Source organism: Heptranchias perlo, chromosome 16 (genome assembly GCF_035084215.1).
Source record: "Heptranchias perlo isolate sHepPer1 chromosome 16, sHepPer1.hap1, whole genome shotgun sequence".
Taxonomy (NCBI): Eukaryota; Metazoa; Chordata; class Chondrichthyes; order Hexanchiformes; family Hexanchidae; genus Heptranchias; species Heptranchias perlo.
Genome location: NC_090340.1, coordinates 20,449,850 through 20,476,186, shown reverse-complemented (window position 1 = coordinate 20,476,186; position 26,337 = coordinate 20,449,850). Strand labels below are relative to the sequence as shown.

The 26,337-nt window shown below is 47.3% G+C and overlaps 1 protein-coding gene across 1 annotated transcript in view; it reads right to left on the bottom strand.

The window, feature by feature from the left end:
- Positions 1-411: 411 nt before the first annotated feature.
- LOC137333277 (Golgi-associated kinase 1A-like) overlaps positions 412-26,337 on the bottom strand; it is a 38,989-nt gene continuing 13,063 nt past the window's right edge. The window contains exons 3-5 of the mRNA XM_067997440.1: positions 24,105-25,480; positions 3,189-3,256; positions 412-1,174 (exon numbers count right to left, since the gene is read on the bottom strand). Coding sequence (XP_067853541.1) covers positions 970-1,174; positions 3,189-3,256; positions 24,105-25,157 — 1,326 coding nt within the window. The 5' untranslated portion in view covers positions 25,158-25,480 and the 3' untranslated portion in view covers positions 412-969. The remainder of the gene's footprint in view (positions 1,175-3,188; positions 3,257-24,104; positions 25,481-26,337) is intronic.

The window sequence follows — 26,337 nt, the reverse complement described above, 5'->3', positions numbered from 1 at the left end:
GGGGGATAGTGAATCGGCAGCCCGTTTTATCATCTGCCTGATTTTATTATATCCTGTAATGGACAATGTATTATTCTGCTGTGAATGTGTTGCTTTAAGGTTGTAATCATTCTACGTTCTTGAAGTCAATAGTCAAGGTCAGTTGCAGGTCAAACAGACTTTCTCTCTGTATCTTTTTTAAAGTATTAAAGGCCGCAAAGTCTAATTGTTAAGTAATCGGGCTGACACCAGAAGCTTATTGCAGGAATGCACTCTCCCTTACAGTGAGATCTAAATAAAAAGTGCCAAAGAAACAACTTGTGTAAAAAAAAAGATGATCTATTATTAAAATAATACGGATGATTGTATTTGACTATCGTGGAAGCTGAACTGTCTGAGGGGGGTGGGGGGGGGAGAAAATGGGCAACAGACTTTTATTCTGTGGGAATTCACGTTATCTTTACTGTTCAAACAAGGGATAATCAACAACAGTTATCACAGCAGGCAATATTTTCCACATTGCCATAGTTTTGTGATACAAGGCATTTCTCTGCTGGTACCCCACTCAGTGATGTCAGAGCACATGTGTGTTCAGGGTGTTCCATTGCTGAAAATCTTCACATTTTGCCCTCTCCTCCGTACAGTATCTTCCTATTCATCCACTCAAGGGAATTATTGTGTCAGGGTATCTCAGCCACGTCCAGCTCTGCAGAACGATTCCAAAACCCACCTCTATGTTTCCTGCTCCGACTGCAAGCAAGTAAACTAGTATCCCTCCCGGGAGCAGAGAGTGCCATGTGTTTGTTCATTTCTGCGAGAAGGACCTTTGTAACTGAAACTTCCTTATGCCTGTGGCATTTGTTTGGATATTTCCCAAGAACGAAAAATGAGTCCTCTTCACCGGTGAGATTTCTATATTGATCCAATGGGCTCCACTGTATAAAAGTAACCAGTTATTAGTTGCCAAAAGTTCTGGGGTTTTGTTGAATTTTACACCAATGCCTTTTTACGCTTTGGTTGTCCTTCTTGAACGTACTTCAACAAAACCTGCGCCCTTTTACTAACTTTGTCCACCAGTTGCAAAAGTGAGCTCAGCCCCTTGTTTTGCCAGTATTCTTGGTCCTTATACAAAGAATGTAAGAGCATTTCAGGCAAACACTGTGAGGAAATGATCTTCAGAGTTTTGGGAGGTAACCTAAAGCAAACCAAAGAACATTGCATGCCTTTTAAAATCTATAGAGATGTACAAAAACCATTACAACTACAACAACTTGCACTTACATAGCACCTTTAACATAGTAAAACGTCTCAAGGCACTTCACAGGAACTTAATCAGACAAAAATTGAAACTGAGCCAAAGAAGAAGACATTAGGACAGATGACCAAAAGCTTGGTCAAAGAGGTAGGTTTTAAGCTGAGTCTTAAAGGAGAAGAGAGAGGTGGAGCAGCGAAGAGATTTGGGGAGGGAATTCCAGAGCTTAGGGCCTAGATGGCTATAAGGCACAGTTGCCAATGGTGGGGTGAAGGAAGTGGGGCATGGAGAAGAGGCCAGAGTTGGAGGAACGTTGCAGAGATAGGGAGGGGAGAGGCCATGGAGGGATTTGAACATGAGGATGAGAATTTTAAAATCAAGACTATTTAATTAAAACTATTAATTGAAACAAATGCAGCTAAATTTCGAAAATCATATTCGGCCATATATTTTTGAATGGTAAGTGCAGAGTTTTCAACTTATCTCCATGAAGCATCTAATACCATCAAGAAATTGTAGGTATAAAAATCTGAACATGACAAAGTAGGAGAATACAAATCTTGTAATTAAATTCCCTCCAATGAATATTATTTAGTGCCTGTATTATTAAATAGTCTGCCAGATATGGAGACCCTCATATCTATTTTAGTTGGGTTCCCAAACTATCGGGGAGATTCTAATTAGTTGATGTTACAATAACCTAGATTTATATGTGAGGGGGAAGAGGAAAAGCTCAGCTCTGCTCAACCACTTTGCTTTTTGTGCTAAGTTTCAACCCCACTATTCTACGGTTTCCAATCTAACCCTTCTAATTACAACACAGGTAAGTGGAATACAGGCTGAGGGCACAATTCTTGCAAGACCTGAGTTCTGGTGAAATGTTCAACCATCTTTCCAAGCTCTGTTTTTGAGAGCACTTGAAGATACAACCCCCGTACAGGATCCTCTTTATAAAGTTCACACTTCAAAACCAGCATCATTGTGAAACTAGATTCAGACACCATTTTAGTCAAGCTGAGCTAAGGCCCTGAGTACAGTAACACTTTTAAACTGTTGTAAAAACAGAAAATGCTGGAAACACTCAGCAAGTCTGACAGCATCTGTGAGGAGAGGAAGGTAGGGTTAACAGTTCGGGTCGATGACCTTTCAGAACCAGAGTTCAAACGAAAGGCTATCAACCTGAAACATTAACCCTACTTTCCTGATGCTGCCCGACCTGCTAAGTGTTTCCAGCATTTTCTGTTTTCCCTTCTGGTTCCGAGGGTCTGCAGTATTTTGCTATTTACTTTTAAATTGTTGTTCCTTACTACAAGCCCTCCCCCACCATAACTAAATCTAGAGAACAAAAAAATAAACTATATATGAATTACACCATACGTGTAAACTTTTCTCTGCAAGTTTTATTTATTTAATTTTTCTTCCGATTGTCTTAAGAGCAACTCATCCGATACTACGTCCTGACAGAGAAGGCAGGCATGTGCTCCTGGAATTCCTCGAAAAGTGCTGTTCCACATGTGGACACAAGGGGGGTACATCTTGACTGTGCGATAATGTAAAACGGGTGAAAGCAAATCAGCAGCCCATTCTACATCTCCCATCGACTTCGATGGAAATAAAAACCGGGAGAGATGCAAAAGAAGCTGTCGAATCGCTATCAGCTGTTTTACACCATATACCACAAAGACAAGATCTATCCCTAGGAGTGGTCCAGGCTTCCTTTCAGCCTGGGCTCTTCAACATCAGCCCTCAATGAATTGATGACATTTGGAATTGCCATACAGGGAGTGACAGTCACAAACTCTACCAATCTTTCCATAGCACCTGTGGACTATGCCACTAAGTAAACAATGGCATGGACTGATTGGGCCGAATGGCCTGTGTCCGTGTTGCAACTTCTATGTACGACTTGGCTTGTTAAATTCGCACAGGTACCACTTAAACCATTCTGCACACTTACCAATCAAAATCATTGACAGTGACTGTACGTCTGTCCCTGTCCAAGTCGGCCAAAATGATCTCAACATCCTGAAAAAAATAAAAGGTTAAAAAAAATAAAAATAAATAGAATGCCTGTCAAAACCATACAAAAGTATCACTTGTACTGAACATAAATAAGTCCAAAGCACAAAGAACACAAGCAAGATATGGTATAGAATAAAAACAGAAGATGCTGGAAACACTCAGCAGGTCAGGCAGCATCTGTGGAGAGAGAAATAGAGTTAACCTTTCAGGTCGATGGCCAATATTTATGTGGTCTTAGCAGTACTGTATGTAGTTGAATAATTTCCTTGTGTTGGGCTATTTTCGAGAGATTCTGTAGAATCTACATTCTATTCTGTAGAAATGGGGCCATTATCTCTTTCAGATAGGTTTGTTCTCCCTAGAATTGCAGTAGCAACACTGAAAGGTATTATGGTCATCATTTGTGATCCCTGTGCTGTTTTACACAGGTGTAAACAATGCCCCAGTTTTGCTATTCCAGGAAACAGATGGAGTATTACGACCGTACTCTTTGTTAAACTGGACTGTTAGAACTCATTACTAGCAATTTGGTTCGATACCACTTTGCCAAGAACAGACCAGTTCCTGTAATGCAGTTGTAATGAGATAAATTCCTCCTAAGTATTCAAACTGGCTTTCAGGACATTACAGCTAAGATAATGACCCATTAGGGAGCAGAAAGCAATTTATCGCCAACCATTGGGATTAAGGCCAACACTTTGGTTGGCCACATTTTTAAAAATTCTGTGAAATCATTAAATTGTTACTTCTTTTTAAAAAATGTCACTGTCAAGGGCACAGTTAACAGGCATGGAAGCTTGCACTGTGAGGCTTCAAAGCTTGAAAGGCTTTAATGCGTAAATACATACTGTGTGTGTTTTTTTATGCATAAACTCTGGCATAGTCAAATGCTAAAATGTGTTTATCTCGAAAATATCCCACAGTCTCAACGTCACCCCTATCAACCTCTACACTGCCTGCCTGCATCTGGGAATTGTGGGCTGCGGGCCTTCTCCGAGAGCATCATCAGTGTTGCCTCATATCAGCTGACAGGATCTGTCTGGTACTGACTGACAATTCAAGATTGCATTGTGAGAACATGATTAATGTCTGCACCAGTCTGAACAATGCAGAGGTTATCCATTCGATGTATTGAACGAAAATAGGAGGTCTTCTTCCTCACAGTGAATCAAATGATGTTTTAAGTAAATGTTTTTAGCCATTTCACGGCTTTAGATTAAGAACGATGGCTCCAGAGTAGCATAAGTTTCCCTCTGTTCGATCACTACATGTCTGTACCAGTCTGAACAATGTAGAGGTTATCCATTCAATGTATTGAACTAAAATAGTAGGACTTCTTTTACAGACAGCTGGAATATTGGGCTATAAATTCGGCTGCGTTGCTACGTGGCCTCCTGAGGACCCAAAATGGCATCTGGAATGCATGCGCACGCTTCTAGCGTGACGTGCGCCGGACGCCATCTTGGTAAAGGCGTTTGCGCACACGCAGATAATGAACGCCGATACCATGTAAAGTAAGGAGAATATACGGTAGGTCAGTGTGCAATGCTAATTTAAAGGGATAGACACCATTTTGTCACTCAACGCTCCAGCCAACGCACTGTCTTAACCACAAATAGCTGAACATGTTGTAGACAGCCTGGAGGATCCCCACCATCACCAGCGCTATTTAAAGGGTCCATGCAGAATTGACAGGTTAGTTGCTGGATTATTGTTTCTGGCTGCTGATGCATTTGTACCTGTTTTTGGAGGTCTCCCATACTTGAATACCAGGACTAGGGGACATAGCCTAAAAATTAGAGCTGGACTTGCAGGAGTGAAGTTAGGAAACACTTCTACACGCAAAGGGTGGTAGAAATTTGGAATGCTCTTCCGCAAACAGCAGTTGATGCTAGCTCAATTGTTGATTTTAAATCTGAGATTGATAGATTTTTGTTAAGCAAAGGTATTAAGGGATATGGAGCTAAGGCGGGGATATGGAGTTAGGTCACAGGTCAACCATGATCTCATTGAATTGCGGAACAGGCTTGAGGGGCTAAATGCCACTGCCACTTGCTGCCTTCTGTTATGCGCCACCTTCTCCTGCAAGAAAGCATGTGTTGGTGAGTGTCCTGCAGGATGTTTGAGTGATGTTCCTCTCACGGTTGAATAGCTGCCAGTGTGTGTGGCCTGTGAGTTGTGGGTGTGCAGCTTGCAACTGTGGTAATGTGTGAGGGTAAGAGGAAGCATCTGATTGGAAGAGTTGAGTACCGATGGAAAGAGTTTGTTGGTATGTGGGTGATGGGGGGTGTAGTGCGAGGAGCAGTGGATGTGGCCAGTGGTGCAGTTGGCAGGAGACACCACTTGACAGTTGACCTCACTCACCTTGACTACTCGTGTCAAAGCATTGAACTTCTTCCTGCACTGCGTCCATGTTCGTGGTGACATGCACCTGGCATTGACTTCGTCCCCTCCTGTCTCCCACTGCCTCAGGAGCATATGTCTGGAGGGTCTCTTGCCCCCTGCGAATATAGGATGCCCCTCCTCTGTCCACCTCTTGCACCAAGGCCTCGAGTGCATCAGCAGAGAACCTTGGTGCATGCACTCTCGCAGGCCTGGTACAAACTCAGATCGGCAGATTGGTGAGGTCTGGCGTGCAGATTGGAGGATGTGGGATTTAGTAGTGCGCAACCTTTATTCAATGTTTTAATGTAACTCAACAGTTTGTAAACGTAGGGATGGGACCTGCATCTGTGTTTTATGTGTGCGATGTCTGATCTCCGTTCAGACTCCGTGCGGACCCGTATCTTATTTTTAGCAAATAAGAGGTGCAGGCTGCCTTTAAGATGCGCGAGCCACTCACGCGGTATCGGGCCCCCATGCTGGTGAGAAATCTCTGAACAACGCAGCTAGGCCTGGCTGCTCGCGCTGGAATCAGGTAAGTGAGCAGGCAGCACATATCTCACGTGCTGCCTGCATCGGAACGACCAGGCCTGGGTTAATCGCGCACCGCAACTCCCTCGCCCGGATTCGGGGGTTATCGAATTTAACCCCCATTGTGTCCAATTCAGGGCACCGTACGTTAGGAAGGATGTCAAAGCCTTGAAGAGGGTGCAGAGGAGATTTACTAGAATGGTACCAGGGATGAGGGAATTCAGTTATGTGGAGAGACTGGAGAAGCTGAGGTTGTTCTTAGAGCAGAGAAGGTTAAGGGGAGATTTAATAGAGGTGTTCAAAATCATGAAGGGTAGATAGGGAGAAACTGTTTCCACTAACAAGAGGGTTGATAACCAGAGGACACAGATTTAAGGTAATTGGCAACAGAACCGGGGGAAGATAAGGAGAATTTTTTTTACACAATGAGTTGTAATGATCTGGAATGCACGGCCTGAAAGGGTGGTGGAAGCAGATTCAATAGTAACTTTCAAAAAGGGAGTTGGATAAATACTTGAAAAGGAAAAATTTGCAGGGCTATGGGGATAGAACAGGGGAGTAAGATTAATTGGATAGCTCTTACAAACATCCGGCACAGGCAGGATGGGCCGAATGGCCTTCTTCTGTGCTGTAAGATGCTATGATTCTATGTTCCCAAGTTGTCTTCTCTAATGAGAGATTTTTAGTTAAAAAAAATTAGAATAAACACTAATTGAAGAAAAATAACCTACCTTCGGTTTTTTGATCCTGAATTTAGTTTATCCTCCAGCGACGTTAAAACAGGATGCTAGAGCTGAAACAGTATCCCTCCTTTTTGTTGCGGTGAAGGCCCCTATGTTCTTCTCCCCAGATCTACACACATCTGCTGCAGTTGAACGGGAAGTCAGTTGACCTGCTTCAAGTGCTCTTCCCATGCCCCTTTAAATCAACCTTAAACGGTGTGGAATAGCATCCTTAGGACAACATTCCCTCCAATGTTCCCCATGTCCCTCCCTGAAGGGCAATGTCTGGCCTAAATTTGGCACCTCCCCATAATGATGAGGCTGAGATTGGAGGTTCGGTGTCTTGGAGGAACTGAACCTCCCTACCACAGAGCCACGTCCTGGTCCTGCATTGACCGTGTGTATTCTGGAATTGTAGGGGCATGAGTCACATGTACTTCCCCCTCACTTCCTCTCTGCCCCAGAGCCAGGTCCATAGATCACTCCTCAGTCCTTTCCAACAGAGTCAGCCTGCAGTGTGGGACGATTGCACAATTTGTTCAAATTAAACACTCATGAGTGAGAAATAGTGCAATAGAGCAGTTGGAGCAAAGTCGACAGATGACCTACATTTTAGCAACAAGGCAGAGATATTTTCATAGAGTTACATAGTTACATAGAGTCTACAGCACAGAAACAGGCCATTCGGCCCAACTGGTCTATGCCGGTGTTTGTGCTCCACATGAGCCTCCTTCCACCCCTCTTCATCTAACCCTATCAGCATACCCTTCTATTCCTTTCTCCCTCATGTGTTTATCTAGCATCCCCTTAAATACATCATGCTATTCGCCACAATTACTCCTTGCGGTAGTGCGTTCCACATTCTTACCACTCTTTGGGTAAAGAAGTTTCTCCTGAATTACCTAATGGATTTATTAGTGACTATCTTATATTTATGACCTCTAGTTTTAGACTCCCCCACAAGTGGAAACATTTTCTCTACGTCTACCCTATCAAACCCTTTCATTATCTTAAAGACCTCTATCAGGTCACCCCTCAGCCTTCTCTTTTCTAGAGAGAAGAGTCCCAGCCTATTCAGCCTTTCCTGATATCAGTTCTGGTATAATCCTTGTGAATCTTTTTTGCACTTTCTCTGGTGCCTCTATATCCTTCCTAAAATAGGGAGACCAGAACTGTTCACATGACTCCAAGTGTGGTCTTACCAAGGTTCTATATAAGTTTAACATAACTTCTCTGCTTTTCAATTCTATCCCTCAAGAAATGAACCCCAGTGTTTGGTTTGATTTTTTTTATGGCCTTATTAACCTGTGTCACTACATTTAGTGATTTGTGTATCCGTACCCTTGGTTCCCTTTGCTCATTTCTCTACCCCATTTAGACTTTTATTATCCAAGCAGTATGTGGCCTCCTTACTCTTCCTATCAGAATACACCACCTCACACTTATCTATATTGAAATTAATTTGCCAATTACATGTGCATTCTGCAAGTTTATTAATGTCTTCTTGGAATTTGTCACAGTCTTCCTCAGTGTTAACTACACTCCCCAATTTGGTGTCACCCTCAAAATTGCCAAGCAAAAGATGACTGATGACCCCTGAATAATCTTCATATTCTAGTTATGCTGGAGAGCTATGTTTGTTTATATAACTATGTACTGTTGTAAGGTGAATATAAGGTGAGCACCCTTTACGTTATGTACCATTGTAAGGAGAGTATTACCATCACAGATCGAGTACCCTTTACGTTATGTACCATTGTAAGGAGAGTATTACCATCACAGATCGAGTACCCTTTACGTTATGTACCATTGTAAGGAGAGTATTACCATCACAGGTCGAGCACCCTTTCCATTATGTACCATTGTAAGGAGAGTATTACCATCACAGATCGAGTACCCTTTACATTATGTACCATTGTAAGATGAGTATTACCATCACAGGTCGAGCACCCTTTACGTTATGTACCATTGTAAGGAGAGTATTACCATCGCAGGTCGAGCACCCTTTCCATTATGTACCATTGTAAGGAGAGTATTACCATCACAGATCGAGTACCCTTTACATTATGTACCATTGTAAGGAGAGTATTACCATCACAGGTCGAGCACCCTTTCCATTATGTACCATTGTAAGGAGAGTATTACCATCACAGGTCGAGCACCCTTTCCATTATGTACCATTGTAAGGAGAGTATTACCATCACAGGTCGAGCACCCTTTCCATTATGTACCATTGTAAGGAGAGTATTACCATAACAGGTCGAGCACCCTTTACATTATGTACCATTGTAAGGAGAGTATTACCATCACAGGTCGAGCACCCTTTACATTATGTACCATTGTAAGGAGAGTATTACCATCACAGGTCGAGCACCCTTTACATTATGTACCATTGTAAGGAGAGTATTACCATCACAGGTCGAGCACCCTTTACATTATGTACCATTGTAAGGAGAGTACTACCATCACAGGTTGAGCACCCTTTACATTATGTACCTTTATCCGATTTTTTTCACTGCACTGAGTACTGCTGTAAGAAAATGGAGGCTAGCCCTCGTTACGTACACTGTGATTTGGGAGCAGTTTGCTGCTTGGCCAGGGAATGGAATACGTGGCAGACCTGAAGCACAGAAGAAAAGAAAATACTTAAGCAACAATAACAAAAAGTGCTCCTGGGAATATATGGCCCTTACTGTTCTCCCATATTAGAGCAAGGAGGGATGATTGTCCAGCATCACAGACTGTCCAGGATCAGCCAATTTCACGCTGTTTAAATGCCTGATTCCTTTATTTTTCCATAAAAATTTTGTTTCCACAAACATCGACAGATGTGGTTAACAAGCTGTGATCAGGACCAGGACCTTATCGCACTTAAAGTCACTTGTACTGCGGTCTTTACGTTTTAATCTGACATCTATGTTTCTATTGGATTGTGTAATATAATTTTCTTATATTTCCTGATCTTTGCCAAGCAAAAAGCAAAGGCTGCTGCTTCTCCCACCATGTAGGTCACCGGGCGTTCACAGAATCATACAACACAGAAAGGGGCCATTCAGCCCATTGTGCCTGTGTCGGCTCTTTGAAAGTGCTATCCAAATGGTTCCACTCTCCTGTTCTTTCCCCATAGCCCTGCAAATTTTTCCTTTTCACGTATATATCCAATTCATCCCGTTGCCAGGCATTATCATGATTTCAGCCCCTACGGCAGTAACATTCAACCTTACGGGCCACTGAGAAGGGGGCAGTACGCTCAGACTATGAGCAAAATGAAAGAAAGACTTGCATTTATATAGCGCCTTACACGACCTCAGGACATCCCAAAATGCTTTACAGTCAATGAAGTACTTATTGAAGTGTAGTCACTGTTGTAATGTAGGAAATGCAGCAGCCAATTTGCGCTCAGCAAGGGCCAACAAACAGCAATGTGATAATGGCCAGATAATCTGTTTTAGTGATGTTGGTTGAGGGATTGGCCAGGGCACTGAGGAGAATTCCCCTGCTCTTCTTCGAAATAGTGCCATGGGATCCTTTACATCCACCTGAGAGGGCAGACAGGGCCTTGGTTTAATGTCTCATCCGAAAGACGACAAGAGCAACACGTTCTGTTTCAGTTTGACACCAATAATCTGTGGTGGAAAACAGCCTTGAATACCCCAAGGTATTCTGCCAGTTTCTAATCTTTCAACAATTCACCTCTCCATCTCTTTTACCTGCTGTTCCTGATCTGCGAGCCCCTTCTTCAGAAACTCATTCACTCTTTTTGGTTGCCATCTTTTTACTCGCTCCATCTGCTCTCAAATGGCATCCTTACAACCTCCAAAACTGGGATATTGTTGGTGGCCTTGAGCAGGACCGTCTTGGTTCTGCCAGCGGGTGGAGACCAGGCTGAAACCATCGATGAAAAACAGAGCTGGATGAACTGGGCAACAGACTTCTTGTCAGAACTTCCTTTATAGGTTTCGTAGTTCGCCATCTATTAGTCCAGCGGAAGTTTATGTAGGAATACAGTCCGTAACCAAGTTTTTTTTTATTCGTTCACGGGATGTGGGTGTCGCTGGCGAGGCCAGCATTTATTGCCCATCCCTAATTGCCCTTGAGAAGGTGGTGGTGAGCCGCCTTCTTGAACCGCTGCAGTCCGTGTGGTGAAGGTTCTCCCACAGTGCTGTTAGGAAGGGAGTTCCAGGATTTTGACCCAGCGACGATGAAGGAACGGCGATATATTTCCAAGTCGGGATGGTGTGAGACTTGGAGGGGAACGTGCAGGTGGTGTTGTTCCCTTGCGCCTGCTGCTCTTGTCCTTCTAGCTGGTAGAGGTCGCGGGGTTTGGGAGGTGCTGTCGAAGAAGCCTTGGCAAGTTGCTGCAGTGCATCCTGTGGATGGTGCACACTGCAGCCACAGTGCGCCGGTGGTGAAGGGAGTGAATGTTTAGGGTGGTGGATGGGGTGCCAATCAAGCGGGCTGCTTTGTCCTGGATGGTGTCGAGCTTCTTGAGTGTTGTTGGAGCTGCACTCATCCAGGCAAGTGGAGAGTATTCCATCACACTCCTGACTTGTGCCTTGAAGATGGTGGAAAGGCTTTGGGGAGTCAGGAGGTGAGTCACTCGCCGCAGAATACCCAGCCTCTGACCTGCTCTCGTAGCCACAGTATTTATATGGCTGGTCCAGTTCAGTTTCTGGTCAATGGTGACCCCCAGGATGTTGATGGTGGGGGATTCGGCGATGGTAATGCCGTTGAATGTCAAGGGGAGGTGGTTAGACTCTCTCTTGTTGGAGATGATTGTAAACAATTTTACAACACCAAGTTATAGTCCAGCAATTTTATTTTAAATTCACAAGCTTTCGGAGATTTTCTCCTTCCTCAGGCAAATGTTTCAAGATCTCCTTGAAGCCTACGCATTTATACATATTGAACAATAATACATGGTGTTTACAGACTGCCCCTGCAACTGCCCGTTGCCAAGGCAATCACCGTGTTCAGACAGAGAGGTGTTACCTGCAGAACCTCCGAATACACATTCAACAAAAAAACAAACAGGGAAAAAAAACAGAGAAAAAAAAACACAGAGAGAGGCAGAAACATCCGGAAGGCAGAGAGAGCCAGCAAATGACCCATTATATTAAAAACAGATAACATTTGTTCGCTGGTGGGGTAACGTGTAGCGTGACATGAACCCAAGATCCCGGTTGAGGCCGTCCTCATGGGTGCGGAACTTGGCTATCAATTTCTGCTCGACGATTTTGCGTTGTCGTGTGTCTCGAAGGCCGCCTTGGAGTACGCTTACCCGAAGGTCGGTGGATGAATGTCCATGACTGCTGAAGTGTTCCCCGACTGGGAGGGAACCCTCCTGTTTGGCGATTGTTGCGCGGTGTCCGTTCATCCGTTGTCGCAGCGTCTGCATGGTCTCGCCAATGTACCATGCTCTGGGGCATCCTTTCCTGCAACGTATGAGGTAGACAACGTTGGCTGAGTCACAGGAGTATGAACCATGCACCTGGTGGGTGGTGTCATCTCGTGTGATGGTGGTATCTGTGTCGATGATCTGGCATGTCTTGCAGAGGTTACCGTGGCAGGGTTGTGTGGCGTCGTGGACGCTGTTCTCTTGAAAGCTAGGTAGTTTGCTGCGAACGATGGTCTGTTTGAGGTTGGGTGGCTGTTTAAAGGCGAGTAGTGGAGGTGTGGGGATGGCCATAGCGAGGTGTTTGTCCTCATTGATGACATGTTGAAGGCTGCGGAGAACATGGCGTAGTTTCTCCGCTCCGGGGAAGTACTGGACGACAAAGGGTACTCTGTTGGTTGCGTCCCGTGTTAGTCTCCTGAGGAGGTCTATGCGATTTTTTGCTGTGGCCCGTCGGAACTGTCGATCGATGAGTCGAGCGTCATATCCCGTTCTTACTAGGGCGTCTTTCAGCGTCTGTAGGTGTCCATCGCGTTCCTCCTCGTCTGAGCAGACCCTGTGTATTCGCAGGGCCTGTCCATAGGGGATGGCCTCTTTGACGTGGTTAGGGTGGAAGCTGGAAAAGTGGAGCATCGTGAGGTTGTCCGTGGGCTTGCGGTAGAGTGAGGTGCTGAGGTGCCCGTCTTTGATGGAGATTCGTGTGTCCAAGAAAGAAACTGATTCTGAGGAGTAGTCCATGGTGAGCTTGATGGTGGGATGGAACTTGTTGATGTTATCGTGTAGTCTCTTTAGTGATTCCTTGCCGTGGGTCCATAGAAAGAAAATGTCGTCGATGTATCTGGTGTATAGTGTTGGTTGGAGGTCTTGTGCAGTGAAGAAGTCCTGCTCGAACTTGTGCATGAAAATGTTGGCGTATTGGGGTGCGAATTTGGTCCCCATGGCTGTTCCGTGTGTTTGGGTAAAGAACTGGTTATCGAAGGTGAAGACATTGTGATCCAGGATGAAGCGGATGAGTTGTAGGATGGCTTCCGGAGATTGGCTGTTGTTGGTGTTGAGTATTGATGCTGTCGCAGCGATGCCGTCATCGTGGGGGATACTGGTGTATAGTGCCGAGACGTCCATCGTGGTGAGAAGTGTTCCTGGTTCAACTGGTCCGTGGGTACTGAGTTTTTGTAGGAAGTCTGTAGTGTCACGACAGAAGCTGGGGGTTCCCTGTACGATGGGTTTCAGGATGCCCTCGATGTATCCAGAGAGGTTCTCACACAGGGTTCCGTTGCCTGATACGATGGGACGTCCGGGTGTGTTGGCTTTGTGTATCTTTGGGAGGCAGTAGAAGTCTCCCACGCGGGGATTACGTGGGATGAGAATGCGTAGGATGCTTTGAAGGTCTGGATCGAAGGTCTTGATCAGTTTGTTGAGCTGGTGGGTGTGTTCTTTGGTCGGATCTGCGGGTAACCGTCTGTAGTGTTCCTGGTTGTCCAGTTGTCGGTATGCTTCTTTGCAATAGTCTGTTCTGTTCTGTATGACTATGGCTCCTCCTTTGTCCGCTGGTTTGATGACGATGTTGCGGTTGGTCTTGAGAGCGTTGATGGCGTTGCGTTGTGCTCGGGTGACATTCTGGACTGTCTTCTGAGTGCGGCTGATGAATCTGGCATTGACGCATTTCCTGACAGCTTGAGCATACATGTCCAGCTGAGGGCAGCGACCCTCCGGAGGAGTCCAGTTTGACTCTTTCCTCTTCGGTTGCTGTACCGCGGATCCCTCTGTCTGCTGTTCCGGATCGTCGATTGTCTCATTGGGTTCGCTGCTGAAATCTTGGGGTTTGTGGTAGAATTCCCGGAGCCTCATTCTCCTGATGAATTCCTCTGTGTCCGCCGCGAGACTAGTGGGGTCCATTTTGGTAGTGGGGCAGAAATTGAGCCCTCGGCTGAGAACTTCGATTTCGTCTGGTTGAAGGGTGTGGTCGGATAAATTGACAATAGACTTCCCTGTGGTTGCAACCGTGGTACCAGGGGAAGCTTGGTCGTTGCTGGTGGTGATGCCGAGTTTCTCAAGCTTCCTGCTCTTGGTTTTCATGTAGGCAGCGTAGTTCCGTTGCCTCGTCTGTTTGGCGGTATAACGTAGCTGGTCTGCTGTGTCCTGAGTACAGGTTGAGAGTATGGACTCTATCTTGGTTTCGAGGTTGTGGCGTCTGCTGTAGAGTTGGTGTATGAGATGGTTGCGGAGTGTGCGAGAGGTACGGCGGCAGAGTCTCTCAGCGTAATCCGAGTTGTATGTGGACTTGAGTGGGTTCGTGATCTGGAGTCCTTTCGGGATCTTGTCTGCTTTCTTGCAGCTCTGTAAAAACTTGATGTCTGTGTCTAAATGCGCGATCTTCTTGGATATCCTTTCCACTGTGAGCCGGCAGTTTGTGGTGTCGATGGTAGTCATGATGTGGAGATGCCGGTGATGGACTGGGGTTGACAATTGTAAACAATTTTACAACACCAAGTTATAGTCCAGCAATTTTATTTTAAATTCACAAGCTTTCGGAGATTTTCTCCTTCCTCAGGCAAATGTTTCAAGATCTCCTTGAAGCCTACGCATTTATACATATTGAACAATAATACATGGTGTTTACAGACTGCCCCTGCAACTGCCCGTTGCCAAGGCAATCACCGTGTTCAGACAGAGAGGTGTTACCTGCAGAACCTCCGAATACACATTCAACAAAAAAACAAACAGGGAAAAAAAACAGAGAAAAAAAAACACAGAGAGAGGCAGAAACATCCGGAAGGCAGAGAGAGCCAGCAAATGACCCATTATATTAAAAACAGATAACATTTGTTCGCTGGTGGGGTAACGTGTAGCGTGACATGAACCCAAGATCCCGGTTGAGGCCGTCCTCATGGGTGCGGAACTTGGCTATCAATTTCTGCTCGACGATTTTGCGTTGTCGTGTGTCTCGAAGGCCGCCTTGGAGTACGCTTACCCGAAGGTCGGTGGATGAATGTCCATGACTGCTGAAGTGTTCCCCGACTGGGAGGGAACCCTCCTGTTTGGCGATTGTTGCGCGGTGTCCGTTCATCCGTTGTCGCAGCGTCTGCATGGTCTCGCCAATGTACCATGCTCTGGGGCATCCTTTCCTGCAACGTATGAGGTAGAGTCATAGGAGTATGAACCATGCACCTGGTGGGTGGTGTCATCTCGTGTGATGGTGGTATCTGTGTCGATGATCTGGCATGTCTTGCAGAGGTTACCGTGGCAGGGTTGTGTGGCGTCGTGGACGCTGTTCTCTTGAAAGCTAGGTAGTTTGCTGCGAACGATGGTCTGTTTGAGGTTGGGTGGCTGTTTAAAGGCGAGTAGTGGAGGTGTGGGGATGGCCATAGCGAGGTGTTTGTCCTCATTGATGACATGTTGAAGGCTGCGGAGAACATGGCGTAGTTTCTCCGCTCCGGGGAAGTACTGGACGACAAAGGGTACTCTGTTGGTTGCGTCCCGTGTTAGTCTCCTGAGGAGGTCTATGCGATTTTTTGCTGTGGCCCGTCGGAACTGTCGATCGATGAGTCGAGCGTCATATCCCGTTCTTACTAGGGCGTCTTTCAGCGTCTGTAGGTGTCCATCGCGTTCCTCCTCGTCTGAGCAGACCCTGTGTATTCGCAGGGCCTGTCCATAGGGGATGGCCTCTTTGACGTGGTTAGGGTGGAAGCTGGAAAAGTGGTCATTGCCTGGCACTTATCTGGCGCGAATGTTACTTGCCACTTATGAGCCCAAGCCTGGATGTTGTCCAGGTCTTGCTGCATGCGGGCTCGGACTGCTTCATTATCTGAGGGGTTGCGAATGGAACTGAACACTGTGCAGTCATCAGCGAACAACCCTTCCATGAAGTTATACAGCATGGAAGGGTTCATCAAACCAATTGTCCCACCTCAGCTACACTTGTGGCTTCTCTTACAGAGACTGGCATTTTGAGCTAATTAGACCCACATTATAAGTGGTTTTTATGCTGTGGATTCACGGCCTCTAAAACTTGTGTTGAGCCTGCCCTAATGTTAATTACATTCAACTGAATTTTACTTTTTGTTGATTTCAAAGATCCATTGCCTGGGTTGATGTGTGTGAGGTAAGGCTACCACATGTCTACTAGTGACTGTGGTATGTTACCATGGCACAAATCCAACACTAATGGTAATTGCAACAATACCACAAGTTTCCACATTAGGATTCTCACAGGCTTCAAAAAAATCTTTCACGTCATCTGAAACAACATTTAAAATAATTATTAGGGATGAGTGACTGAAATATGTACATAAAAACACAGGAAGGTACATGACCAGTTAGTTCAACGTCAGTGGTAGGAAAGATACTAGAATCTTTCCTAAAAGATGAGATAACAAAACATCTAGAGATGGAGAATATTATTAAAAAAAAGTCAACATGCATTTCTAAGGGAAGGTCAAGTTGAACCAACCTTAATGAATTCTTTGAAGAAGTAACAGAGAGAGTAGACAAGGGCAATGCAGTGGATGGGTTATACATGGACCTTCAGAAGGCTTTCGATAAAGTGGCACATGAAAGACTCATGACAAAGGTCAGGGTGTGTGGAGTCAAGGGTCAGGTAGCAGAATGGATTGAAGAAATAGGAAGCTTGAAATGCAGTAGAAAAAAAGCACAGCAGTGTAATGTCACGGCAGAAAGAAAACCAAATTGCCAACTTAAGAGATTTTACGGTCTCCAAAACGCAACATATAAGACAAACCATTAGTTTTCGAACAAGTTGCTTTGATGTTATTAAATCTGCATAAAGATGGTCTGTAAGAATTGATGTTTCTTTCAGTGTAATGGACGGATTCTGATACCCACAATTCACTGATAGCCACAGATAAATACTTAGTGCAATTGTATTTACTTCACAGTGAAGTTTGTGTGTGATGTATTTACTATGTTCTCTCTCTGAAGTCAATGTATTCCCTCTAATATCCTTATTATCTCTGGTAACACCTAGGGGATCACAAACTGAACACAGAGGGATACATCCAAATTTGAATCGAAATGGGAGAATGTGAACGGGGACTGATAGATGGACCTGTGCCATAGACTTTGCCTCAGGAGATTCTTAGATCTTCTGCCACCTGTCATTTCTTTGAAGCGCAGAATGACTTATGTTATAGCTTTAAATGATGTGCAGCTTGAAATTGGCACCAGTATAGACAGAATGCTGATCAGGGAGCCCGTAAAGGAGTCCAAGTCAGACTGAGCAGGAATTCCATAGCACTTCCTAGACAAGATGCTCCACCTCCCGTTCCCTAGATCTAGAGATAGTCAATCCCTACTGTAAATTGGCCTGTTGATATTACTATGCAGTAACTTAGAGGTCAAGGCTCTCATTTCCAGTGTGTTAAACCAATTGGTGAAACTGTTCTGATTTGATAGCTTAACTTTCCATCAATGGTAAGTTTCCTTAAAAGAGAACAGACAGCAGAGCGAATTGTGGTGATCTGGAATGCACTGCCTGAAAAGGTGGAGGAAGCAGATTCAAATTTAACTTTCAAAAGGGAATTGGATAAATACTTGAAAAGGGAAAATTTGCAGAGTTATGGGGAAAGATCAGGGGATTGGGACTAATTGGATAGCTCTTTCAAAGAGCATGCACAGGCACGATGGGCTGAATGGCCTCCTTCTGTGCTATAAGATTCTATGGCAGGGAGCAAGCCTTAATGTCCACACAGAGCAATTTCATAGGAACATAGGAACAGGAGTAGGCCATTCAGCCCCTCGTGCCTGCTCCGCCATTTGATAAGATCATGGCTGATCTGTGATCTAACTCCATATACCTGCCTTTGGCCCATATCCCTTAATACCTTTGGTTGCCAAAAAGCTATCTATCTCAGATTTAAATTTAGCAATTGAGCTAGTATCAAATGGCGTTTGCGGAAGAGAGTTCCAAACTTCTACAACCCTTTGTGTGTAGAAATATTTTCTAATCTCACTCCAGAAAGGTCTGGCTCTAATTTTTTAGTATGTTCCCCCTACTCCTAGAATCCCCAACCAGCGGAAATAGTTTCTCTCTATCCACCCTATCCGTTCCCCTTAATATCTTATAAACTTCGATCAGATCACCCCTTAACCTTTGAAACTCCAGAGAATACAACCCCAATTTGTGTAATCTCTCCTCATAACTTAACCCTTGAAGTCTGGGTATCATTCTAGTAAACCTACGCTGCACTCCCTCCAAAGCCAATATGTCCTTCCGAAGGTGCAGTGCCCAGAACTGCTCACAGTACTCCAGGTGCAGTCTAACCAGGGTTTTGTATCGCTGCAGCATAACTTCTGCCCCCTTGTACTCTAGTCCTCTAGATATAAAGGCCAGCATTCCATTAGCCTTATTGATTATTTTCTGCACCCGTTCATGACACTTCAATGATCTATGTACCTGAACCCGGGGGATCACTGCCCACTCAGGCCCGGGGGGGATCACTGCCCACACAAGCCCGGGGGGATCACTGCCCACTCAGGCCCGGGGGGGATCACTGCCCACTCAGGCCCGGGGGGGATCACTGCCCACTCAGGCCCGGGGGGGATCACTGCCCACTCAGGCCCGGGGGGGATCACTGCCCACTCAGGCCCGGGGGGGATCACTGCCCACTCAGGCCCGGGGGGGATCACTGCCCACTCAGGCCCGGGGGGGATCACTGCCCACTCAGGCCCGGGGGGGATCACTGCCCACTCAGGCCCGGGGGGGATCACTGCCCACTCAGGCCCGGGGGGGATCACTGCCCACTCAGGCCCGGGGGGGATCACTGCCCACTCAGGCCCGGGGGGGATCACTGCCCACTCAGGCCCGGGGGGGATCACTGCCCACTCAGGCCCGGGGGGGATCACTGCCCACTCAGGCCCGGGGGGGATCACTGCCCACTCAGGCCCGGGGGGGATCACTGCCCACTCAGGCCCGGGGGGGATCACTGCCCACTCAGGCCCGGGGGGGATCACTGCCCACTCAGGCCCGGGAGGGATCACTGCCCACTCAGGCCCGGGGGGGATCACTGCCCACACAAGCCCGGGGGGATCACTGCCCACACAAGCCCGGGGGGATCACTGCCCACACAGGCCCGGGGGGATCACTGCCCACACAGGCCCGGGGGGATCACTGCCCACACAGGCCCGGGGGGATCACTGCCCACACAGGCCCGGGGGGGATCACTGCCCACACAGGCCCGGGGGGGATCACTGCCCACTCAGGCCCGGGGGGGATCACTGCCCACACAGGCCCGGGGGGGATCACTGCCCACACAGGCCCGGGGGGGATCACTGCCCACTCAGGCCCGGGGGGGGATCACTGCCCACTCAGGCCCGGGGGGGGATCACTGCCCACACAGGCCCGGGGGGGGATCACTGCCCACACAGGCCCGGGGGGGGATCACTGCCCACACAGGCCCGGGGGGGGATCACTGCCCACACAGGCCCGGGGGGGGATCACTGCCCACACAGGCCCGGGGGGGGATCACTGCCCACACAGGCCCGGGGGGGATCACTGCCCACACAGGCCCGGGGGGGATCACTGCCCACACAGGCCCGGGGGGGATCACTGCCCACACAGGCCCGGGGGGGATCACTGCCCACACAGGCCCGGGGGGGATCACTGCCCACACAGGCCCGGGGGGGATCACTGCCCACACAGGCCCGGGGGGGGGATCACTGCCCACTCAGGCCCGGGGGGGGGATCACTGCCCACTCAGGCCCGGGGGGGGGATCACTGCCCACTCAGGCCCGGGGGGGGGATCACTGCCCACACAGGCCCGGGGGGGGGATCACTGCCCACACAGGCCCGGGGGGGATCACTGCCCACACAGGCCCGGGGGGGATCACTGCCCACTCAGGCCCGGGGGGGATCACTGCCCACTCAGGCCCGGGGGGGATCACTGCCCACACAGGCCCGGGGGGATCACTGCAAACACAGGCCAGGGGGGATCACTGCCCACACAGGCCCGGGGGGATCACTGCCCACACAGGCCCGGGGGGATCACTGCCCACGCAGGCCAGGGTGGATCACTGCCCACGCAGGCCCGGGGGGATCACTGCCCACACAGGCCCGGGGGGATCACTGCCCACGCAGGCCCGGGGGGATCACTGCCCACACAGGCCCGGGGGGATCACTGCCCACACAGGCCCGGGGGGATCACTGCCCACACAGGCCCAGGGGGATCACTGCAAACACAGGCCCGGGGGGATCACTGCCCACACAGGCCCAGGGGGATCACTGCAAACACAGGCCCGGGGGGATCACTGCAAACAAAGGCCCGGGGCCTATGGTAATGCTGTATTGTTGTTACTTTCTGCACAGTGGTGGAGTGATTTTACCTGACAGCTTAAGGCAGTTTTCCCTACTTCTCTACCCATATAAAAAATGTAAAAATACACTTCTAAAAATCAGTAAAAAAAAACAAAATGCAATTAAAAATATACAGTGCAGAATATTCTGCACTCACCCCAAGTTACATTTAAGATTTCTAATATATCTGAGGATTTAAAAATATCAGTAAAACGTTTGGAACAATTCAGCTGCACTTCATTCAGACTGAAGATCCATTAAATACTTGAAGATGACTAAAAGTATCTGGATTGAGTGTCTTGAAGTATTTAAAGCTCTCTGGAAATGATTAAGCTGTCTTTGTTATTAAGTTCAGAAGTGTTACTGAATGGAATTTTTCCTTGGCAATTCCCTGGCCTACCAGTGGGTTACACTGCCCAAAATCAACACTGAAGGGAAAACAAGGATTTTCTTGAGTCATCGAGTGTGGGATCCGCATTGAAATAAATAATGGCCCTGAAATTCTGCAAGGTTCTCCTTTGGGAAAGAATGAAAGAGGGGAAGAGAAAGAGAGGGGGAGAGAGGGTGAGAGGGAGAGAAAGAGAGGAAAGAGAACAAGAGGGAGAGAGAGCGAGAGGGGGAAGAGAGCAAGGGAAAGAAACAAGAAGGTGAGATAGCGAAAGGGGGGAAAACGGGAGAGAGAGGGGAGAGAGGGGGAAGAGAAAGCGAAGGGGAGAGAAAGAGTGGGGAAGAGAAAGAGAGAGGAACAGAAAGAGAGCAATGGGGGTGAGAGAGCGAGGGAGAGAAAGCAAGGGGGGGAGAAAGCGAGGGGGGAGAAAGCGCGAGAGTGGGGAGAGAGAGCGAGAGTGGGGAGAGAGAGCGAAAGTGGGGAGAGAGAGCGAGAGTGGGGAGAGAGAGCGAGAGTGGGGAGAGAGAGCGAGAGTGGGGAGAGAGAGCGAGAGTGGGGAGAGAGAGCGAGAGTGGGGAGAGAGAGCGAGAGTGGGGAGAGAGCGAGAGTGGGGATAGAGAGCGAGAGTGGGGAGATAGCGAGAGTGGGGAGAGAGCGAGAGTGGGGAGAGAGCGAGAGTGGGGAGAGAGCGAGAGTGGGGAGAGAGAGCGAGAGTGGGGAGAGAGAGCGAGAGTGGGGAGAGAGAGCGAGAGTGGGGAGAGAGAGCGAGAGTGGGGAGAGAGAGCGAGAGTGGGGAGAGAGAGCGAGAGTGGGGAGAGAGAGCGAGAGTGGGGAGAGAGAGCGAGAGTGGGGAGAGAGAGCGAGAGTGGGGAGAGAGAGCGAGAGTGGGGAGAGAGAGCGAGAGTGGGGAGAGAGAGCGAGAGTGGGGAGAGAGCGAGAGTGGGGAGAGAGCGAGAGTGGGGAGAGAGCGAGAGTGGGGAGAGAGAGCAAGAGTGGGGAGAGAGAGCAAGAGTGGGGAGAGAGAGCGAGAGGGGGAGAAAGCGAGAGAGAGAGAGAGTGAGAGAGGGAACAAGGGGGGAGAGGGAGAGAAAGCGAGAGGGGAGAGAGCGAGAGTGGGGAGAGAGCGAGAGTGGGGAGAGAGAGCGAGAGTGGGGAGAGAGAGCGAGAGTGGGGAGAGAGAGCGAGAGTGGGGAGAGAGAGCGAGAGTGGGGAGAGAGCGAGAGTGGGGAGAGAGAGCGAGAGTGGGGAGAGAGAGCGAGAGTGGGGAGAGAGAGCGAGAGTGGGGAGAGAGAGCGAGAGTGGGGAGAGAGAGCGAGAGTGGGGAAAGAGAGCGAGAGTGGGGAAAGAGAGCGAGAGTGGGGAGAGAGAGCGAGAGTGGGGAGAGAGAGCGAGAGTGGGGAGAGAGAGCGAGAGTGGGGAGAGAGAGCGAGAGGGGGAGAAAGCGAGAGAGAGAGAGAGTGAGAGAGGGAACAAGGGGGGAGAGGGAGAGAAAGCGAGAGGGGAGAGAGCGAGAGTGGGAAAGGGGGGAGTGAGATAGCGAGGGGGGAGAGAGAGAGGCGAGAGAGGGAGAGAGAGAGGGAAAGGGAGAGAAGGAAAGGGAAGAGAGAGTGAGAAAGAGGAGAGAGAGAGAAAGAGAGCCACTAACTAGCAGCTCTAAGTGGAACATTTTATTTAATAATGTTCCTTTTCAAAAACGTATACATTTATAACCACAGCTCACAAAACATTCGAAGGTGAGCAACTATTTCTGGGAGCAAAATGGATTTTTCCACAGAACTACATTTCTCCCAGCACCCTCCCAATTTTCCCCCCATGTCGCTCCCCTACTTTCCTGAAAGCAGTTCTCATGCTGGCTGTCAGTTTTCCAGGCCCTGTAGCACCTTGTCCAAGTCAGCCTGGATAGTAAGTGCTAGCAAGCTATTTGACCAAGGGGGCATCATGGGGAAGCCCAGTCCTGTCTTTAGCTGATCCCCACACATGTGCACTTTCTGGATGAAGTCCCTGGACTGTGATAAGGAGCGGGAACCCCGGCAGACTGATCCCCTCCTAGCCTGGGGGGCACTGAAGGTAGCACCAGATCTCTCTCCTGGCATAGCTCAGGACAAACCAGGTACTGAACCTGTGACGTCCCTCCTTCCCTGTGAAGGTGTCACATGGAGCCCTAATGGGGACAGAGAGGGAGAGAGAAGAGGACTGGGACAGGAGGGATGAGGATTGGGAAAGGAGGGATGAGGACTGGGAAAGGAGGGATGAGGACTGGGAAAGGAGAGAACTGACCTCCCCCCACCTGTCTCACACCCCGGTCTGAAATGCAATGAACATAGGGATGTACAGGACCAGAAAAGACCACCTCAGTCTCCTTGGCTGGGCCCAGTGTCTAAGCAATATCGGCTTAGAAATTCTTGTATCACTTCAAGCAACGGATCACAGAGTGGCCTTGGTCCAGGATACCTGCCCCCAGCCCCTCCCCCACCATTTGTTATGTAACATCAAGACACCCAAATAGGGAAAAAAAACAGGAAGAAAATAAAAATCATTTAAAGGGAACATAGCAACAGGAGTAGTCCATTCAGCCCATCGAGTCTGCTCCAACATTCAGTAGATCTGTACCTCAACTCCATTTACCTGCTTTTGCTCCGTATCCCTCGATACCCTTGGCTAGCAAAAGTCTATCTATCTCAGTCTTGAAAGCTCCAATTGTCCCAGCATCCACAGCCTTTTGGGGGAGAGAATTCCAGATTTTTACTACCCTTTGTGTGAAAAAGTCCCTCCTGATTTCCTTCCTGAATGGCCTAGCTCTAATTTTAAGATTATATCCCCTTGTTCTTGACTCCCTCACCAGAGGAAATAGTTTCTCTGTATCTACTCTATGAAATCCTTTTAACATTTTAAACACCTGAATCAAATCAATCTTCTATACTCAAGGGAATACAAGCCAAGTTTATGCAACCTGCCCTCATAACTCAACCCTCTAAGCCCCGGTATCATTCTGGTGAATCTGCACTGTGCCCCCTCCAAGGCCAATACATCTTTCCTTAGGTGCGGTGCCAATACTGAACACAGTACTCCAGACGGAGTCTGACCAAGGTTCTATACAACTAAAAGTACCTTTATCTCAAAATTACCTGGAAGAAATAATTCAACAATTTCATCTTGTTCAGCTCTGGACTATTGTCCCGGACACACAGGTCATTTTCCTCTTCACCGCACTGCCTGAAGACGGATGGGAACTGAACCATGTGGAAGAAGTAAGCATCTTGGTGCTGGTTGGCACCTTGAGGTAGAGAGATCTGCGGATCCCACCACACAACAGGCTTTGCAAAACCGTCCGTGTATCTGTACGGCAGCAGGCGGGACTTCAGTTGACGTGCGACTACCGGCTGACTGATATCAAGGCCCAGAATTCTGTCCAAGTGAAAAGCAGCTACTTCGTGCAGGTCACCAACACCCTTGACAACCCCGCAAGCTCCTGCTTTGCAGTGGTCTCTGCTGTCCTCTAGAGGAAGGGAAGTGTTAATGCTCAAGACAACACGGACCATCTGCTTTGCCCTGGTGAGGTGCTCAATCTTCTGCACAGATCCTCCAGCCAGGAATTTTACTAGTTCCTCGTCTCTCTGACTGAACCAGGTGATGGGTTTGTCTGAGGACGGCCCCTTAAGGAAATCCACTGCGTGCAACCCATCAAACTGGGGACATTCCAAGCTTGTTTTTGCTGCTTTCTTTATTTCTCTTCTCTTCTTCACTTCTTGTTTTATTTGAGATGCTGTGTCACTCTTTTTGGCTGATTTCTGAGCAGTGACCTCAGCCATTCCCTCTCTTGGAGCGCCTATTATTTCATTGTCCTCTCCCAACCACTTCATACTGCCTATGCTTTTTGGCTTTCTAGCAGGCCTAGCTTTGTAGACCTTGCGATTTAGGTTTGACTCCATAATCTCCACAGATTTCAGAACAGAAAAGTCCTTTGATTTGCTATTACTTCGCTGCTGTAAAACACTGTGATTGGCTCCTCTGCCCTTGACCCTGTTTGCTCTTGTATAAGGCTGCTCAGGTTCCTGATTATGGGGGCTGCTGTCCATTGCCATTGAGTTGACGTCCAGTGTTTGTATCGTACAAAGCAGAAGAGACACCGATCCAAGGAGGCTGGCGCATAAAAGCACTTTCTTCTTGTTCAGCCTCATACTTGTCACTCTGAGAGAATCAAAAGGAGCAAGGCAAAAAGGTGGAGTTCTTGAATTTCCTTATGAACTTCCGGTACAGTTTTAAGAAGCCTTCGAGAATCAAGACTTACTTGATTTCTTTCAATTCTGCTTGCTGTTCCATCACACTCTTTATTAGTCAAACATAACTCCTGAATTGAATGCAGAGTAATGAATATTTGGGAGTTCTTACAAGGCGGTGACCTAATTAAGGAGCTCAGATGTTCTTTATATATAGAATAATGAATGGTTGGGAGCTGTCACACAGCTGAAATCTCACCAAGCAATTCAGACGATGTCCCAAACTGCAAAAATAAAATTCACACGATTTAATATTTAAGCCCCAAAATTGGATTACAGCCTTGAATTCACTGTGGGGGAATCTGTAACTACAGGCAGAATAAACCATTTCAGTTTTACATGGGGTTTTATTCTTTCCTCTGGCTGTTTTATAGTACTTTCATATCAGTGTGATGTATACACTGTTTTATGGTACTTTATACCAGTATGATGTATACACTGTTTTATGGTATTTTATATCAGTGTGATGTATACACTGTTTTATGGTACTTTATACCAGTGTGATGTATACACTGTTTTATGGTACTTTTATACCAGTATGATGTATACACTGTTTTATGGTATTTTATATCAGTGTGATGTATACACTGTTTTATGGTACTTTTATACCAGTATGATGTATACACTGTTTTATGGTACTTTCATATCAGTGTGATGTATACACTGTTTTATGGTACTTTATACCAGTGTGATGTATACACTGTTTTATGGTACTTTTATATCAGTGTGATGTATACACTGTTTTATGGTACTTTCATATCAGTGTGATGTATACACTGTTTTATGGTACTTTCATATCAGTGTGATGTATACACTGTTTTATGGTACTTTCATATCAGTGTGATGTATACACTGTTTTATGGTACTTTCATATCAGTGTGATGTATACACTGTTTTATGGTACTTTCATATCAGTGTGATATATACACTATTTTATGGCACTCTTATACCAGTGTGACGTAAACACTGTTTTATAGTACTTTTACATCACTGTGCTATATACAATATTTTATGGTACTTTTATATCAGTGTGGTGTACACACTATTCTATGGTACATTTTATACCAGTGTAATGTTTACA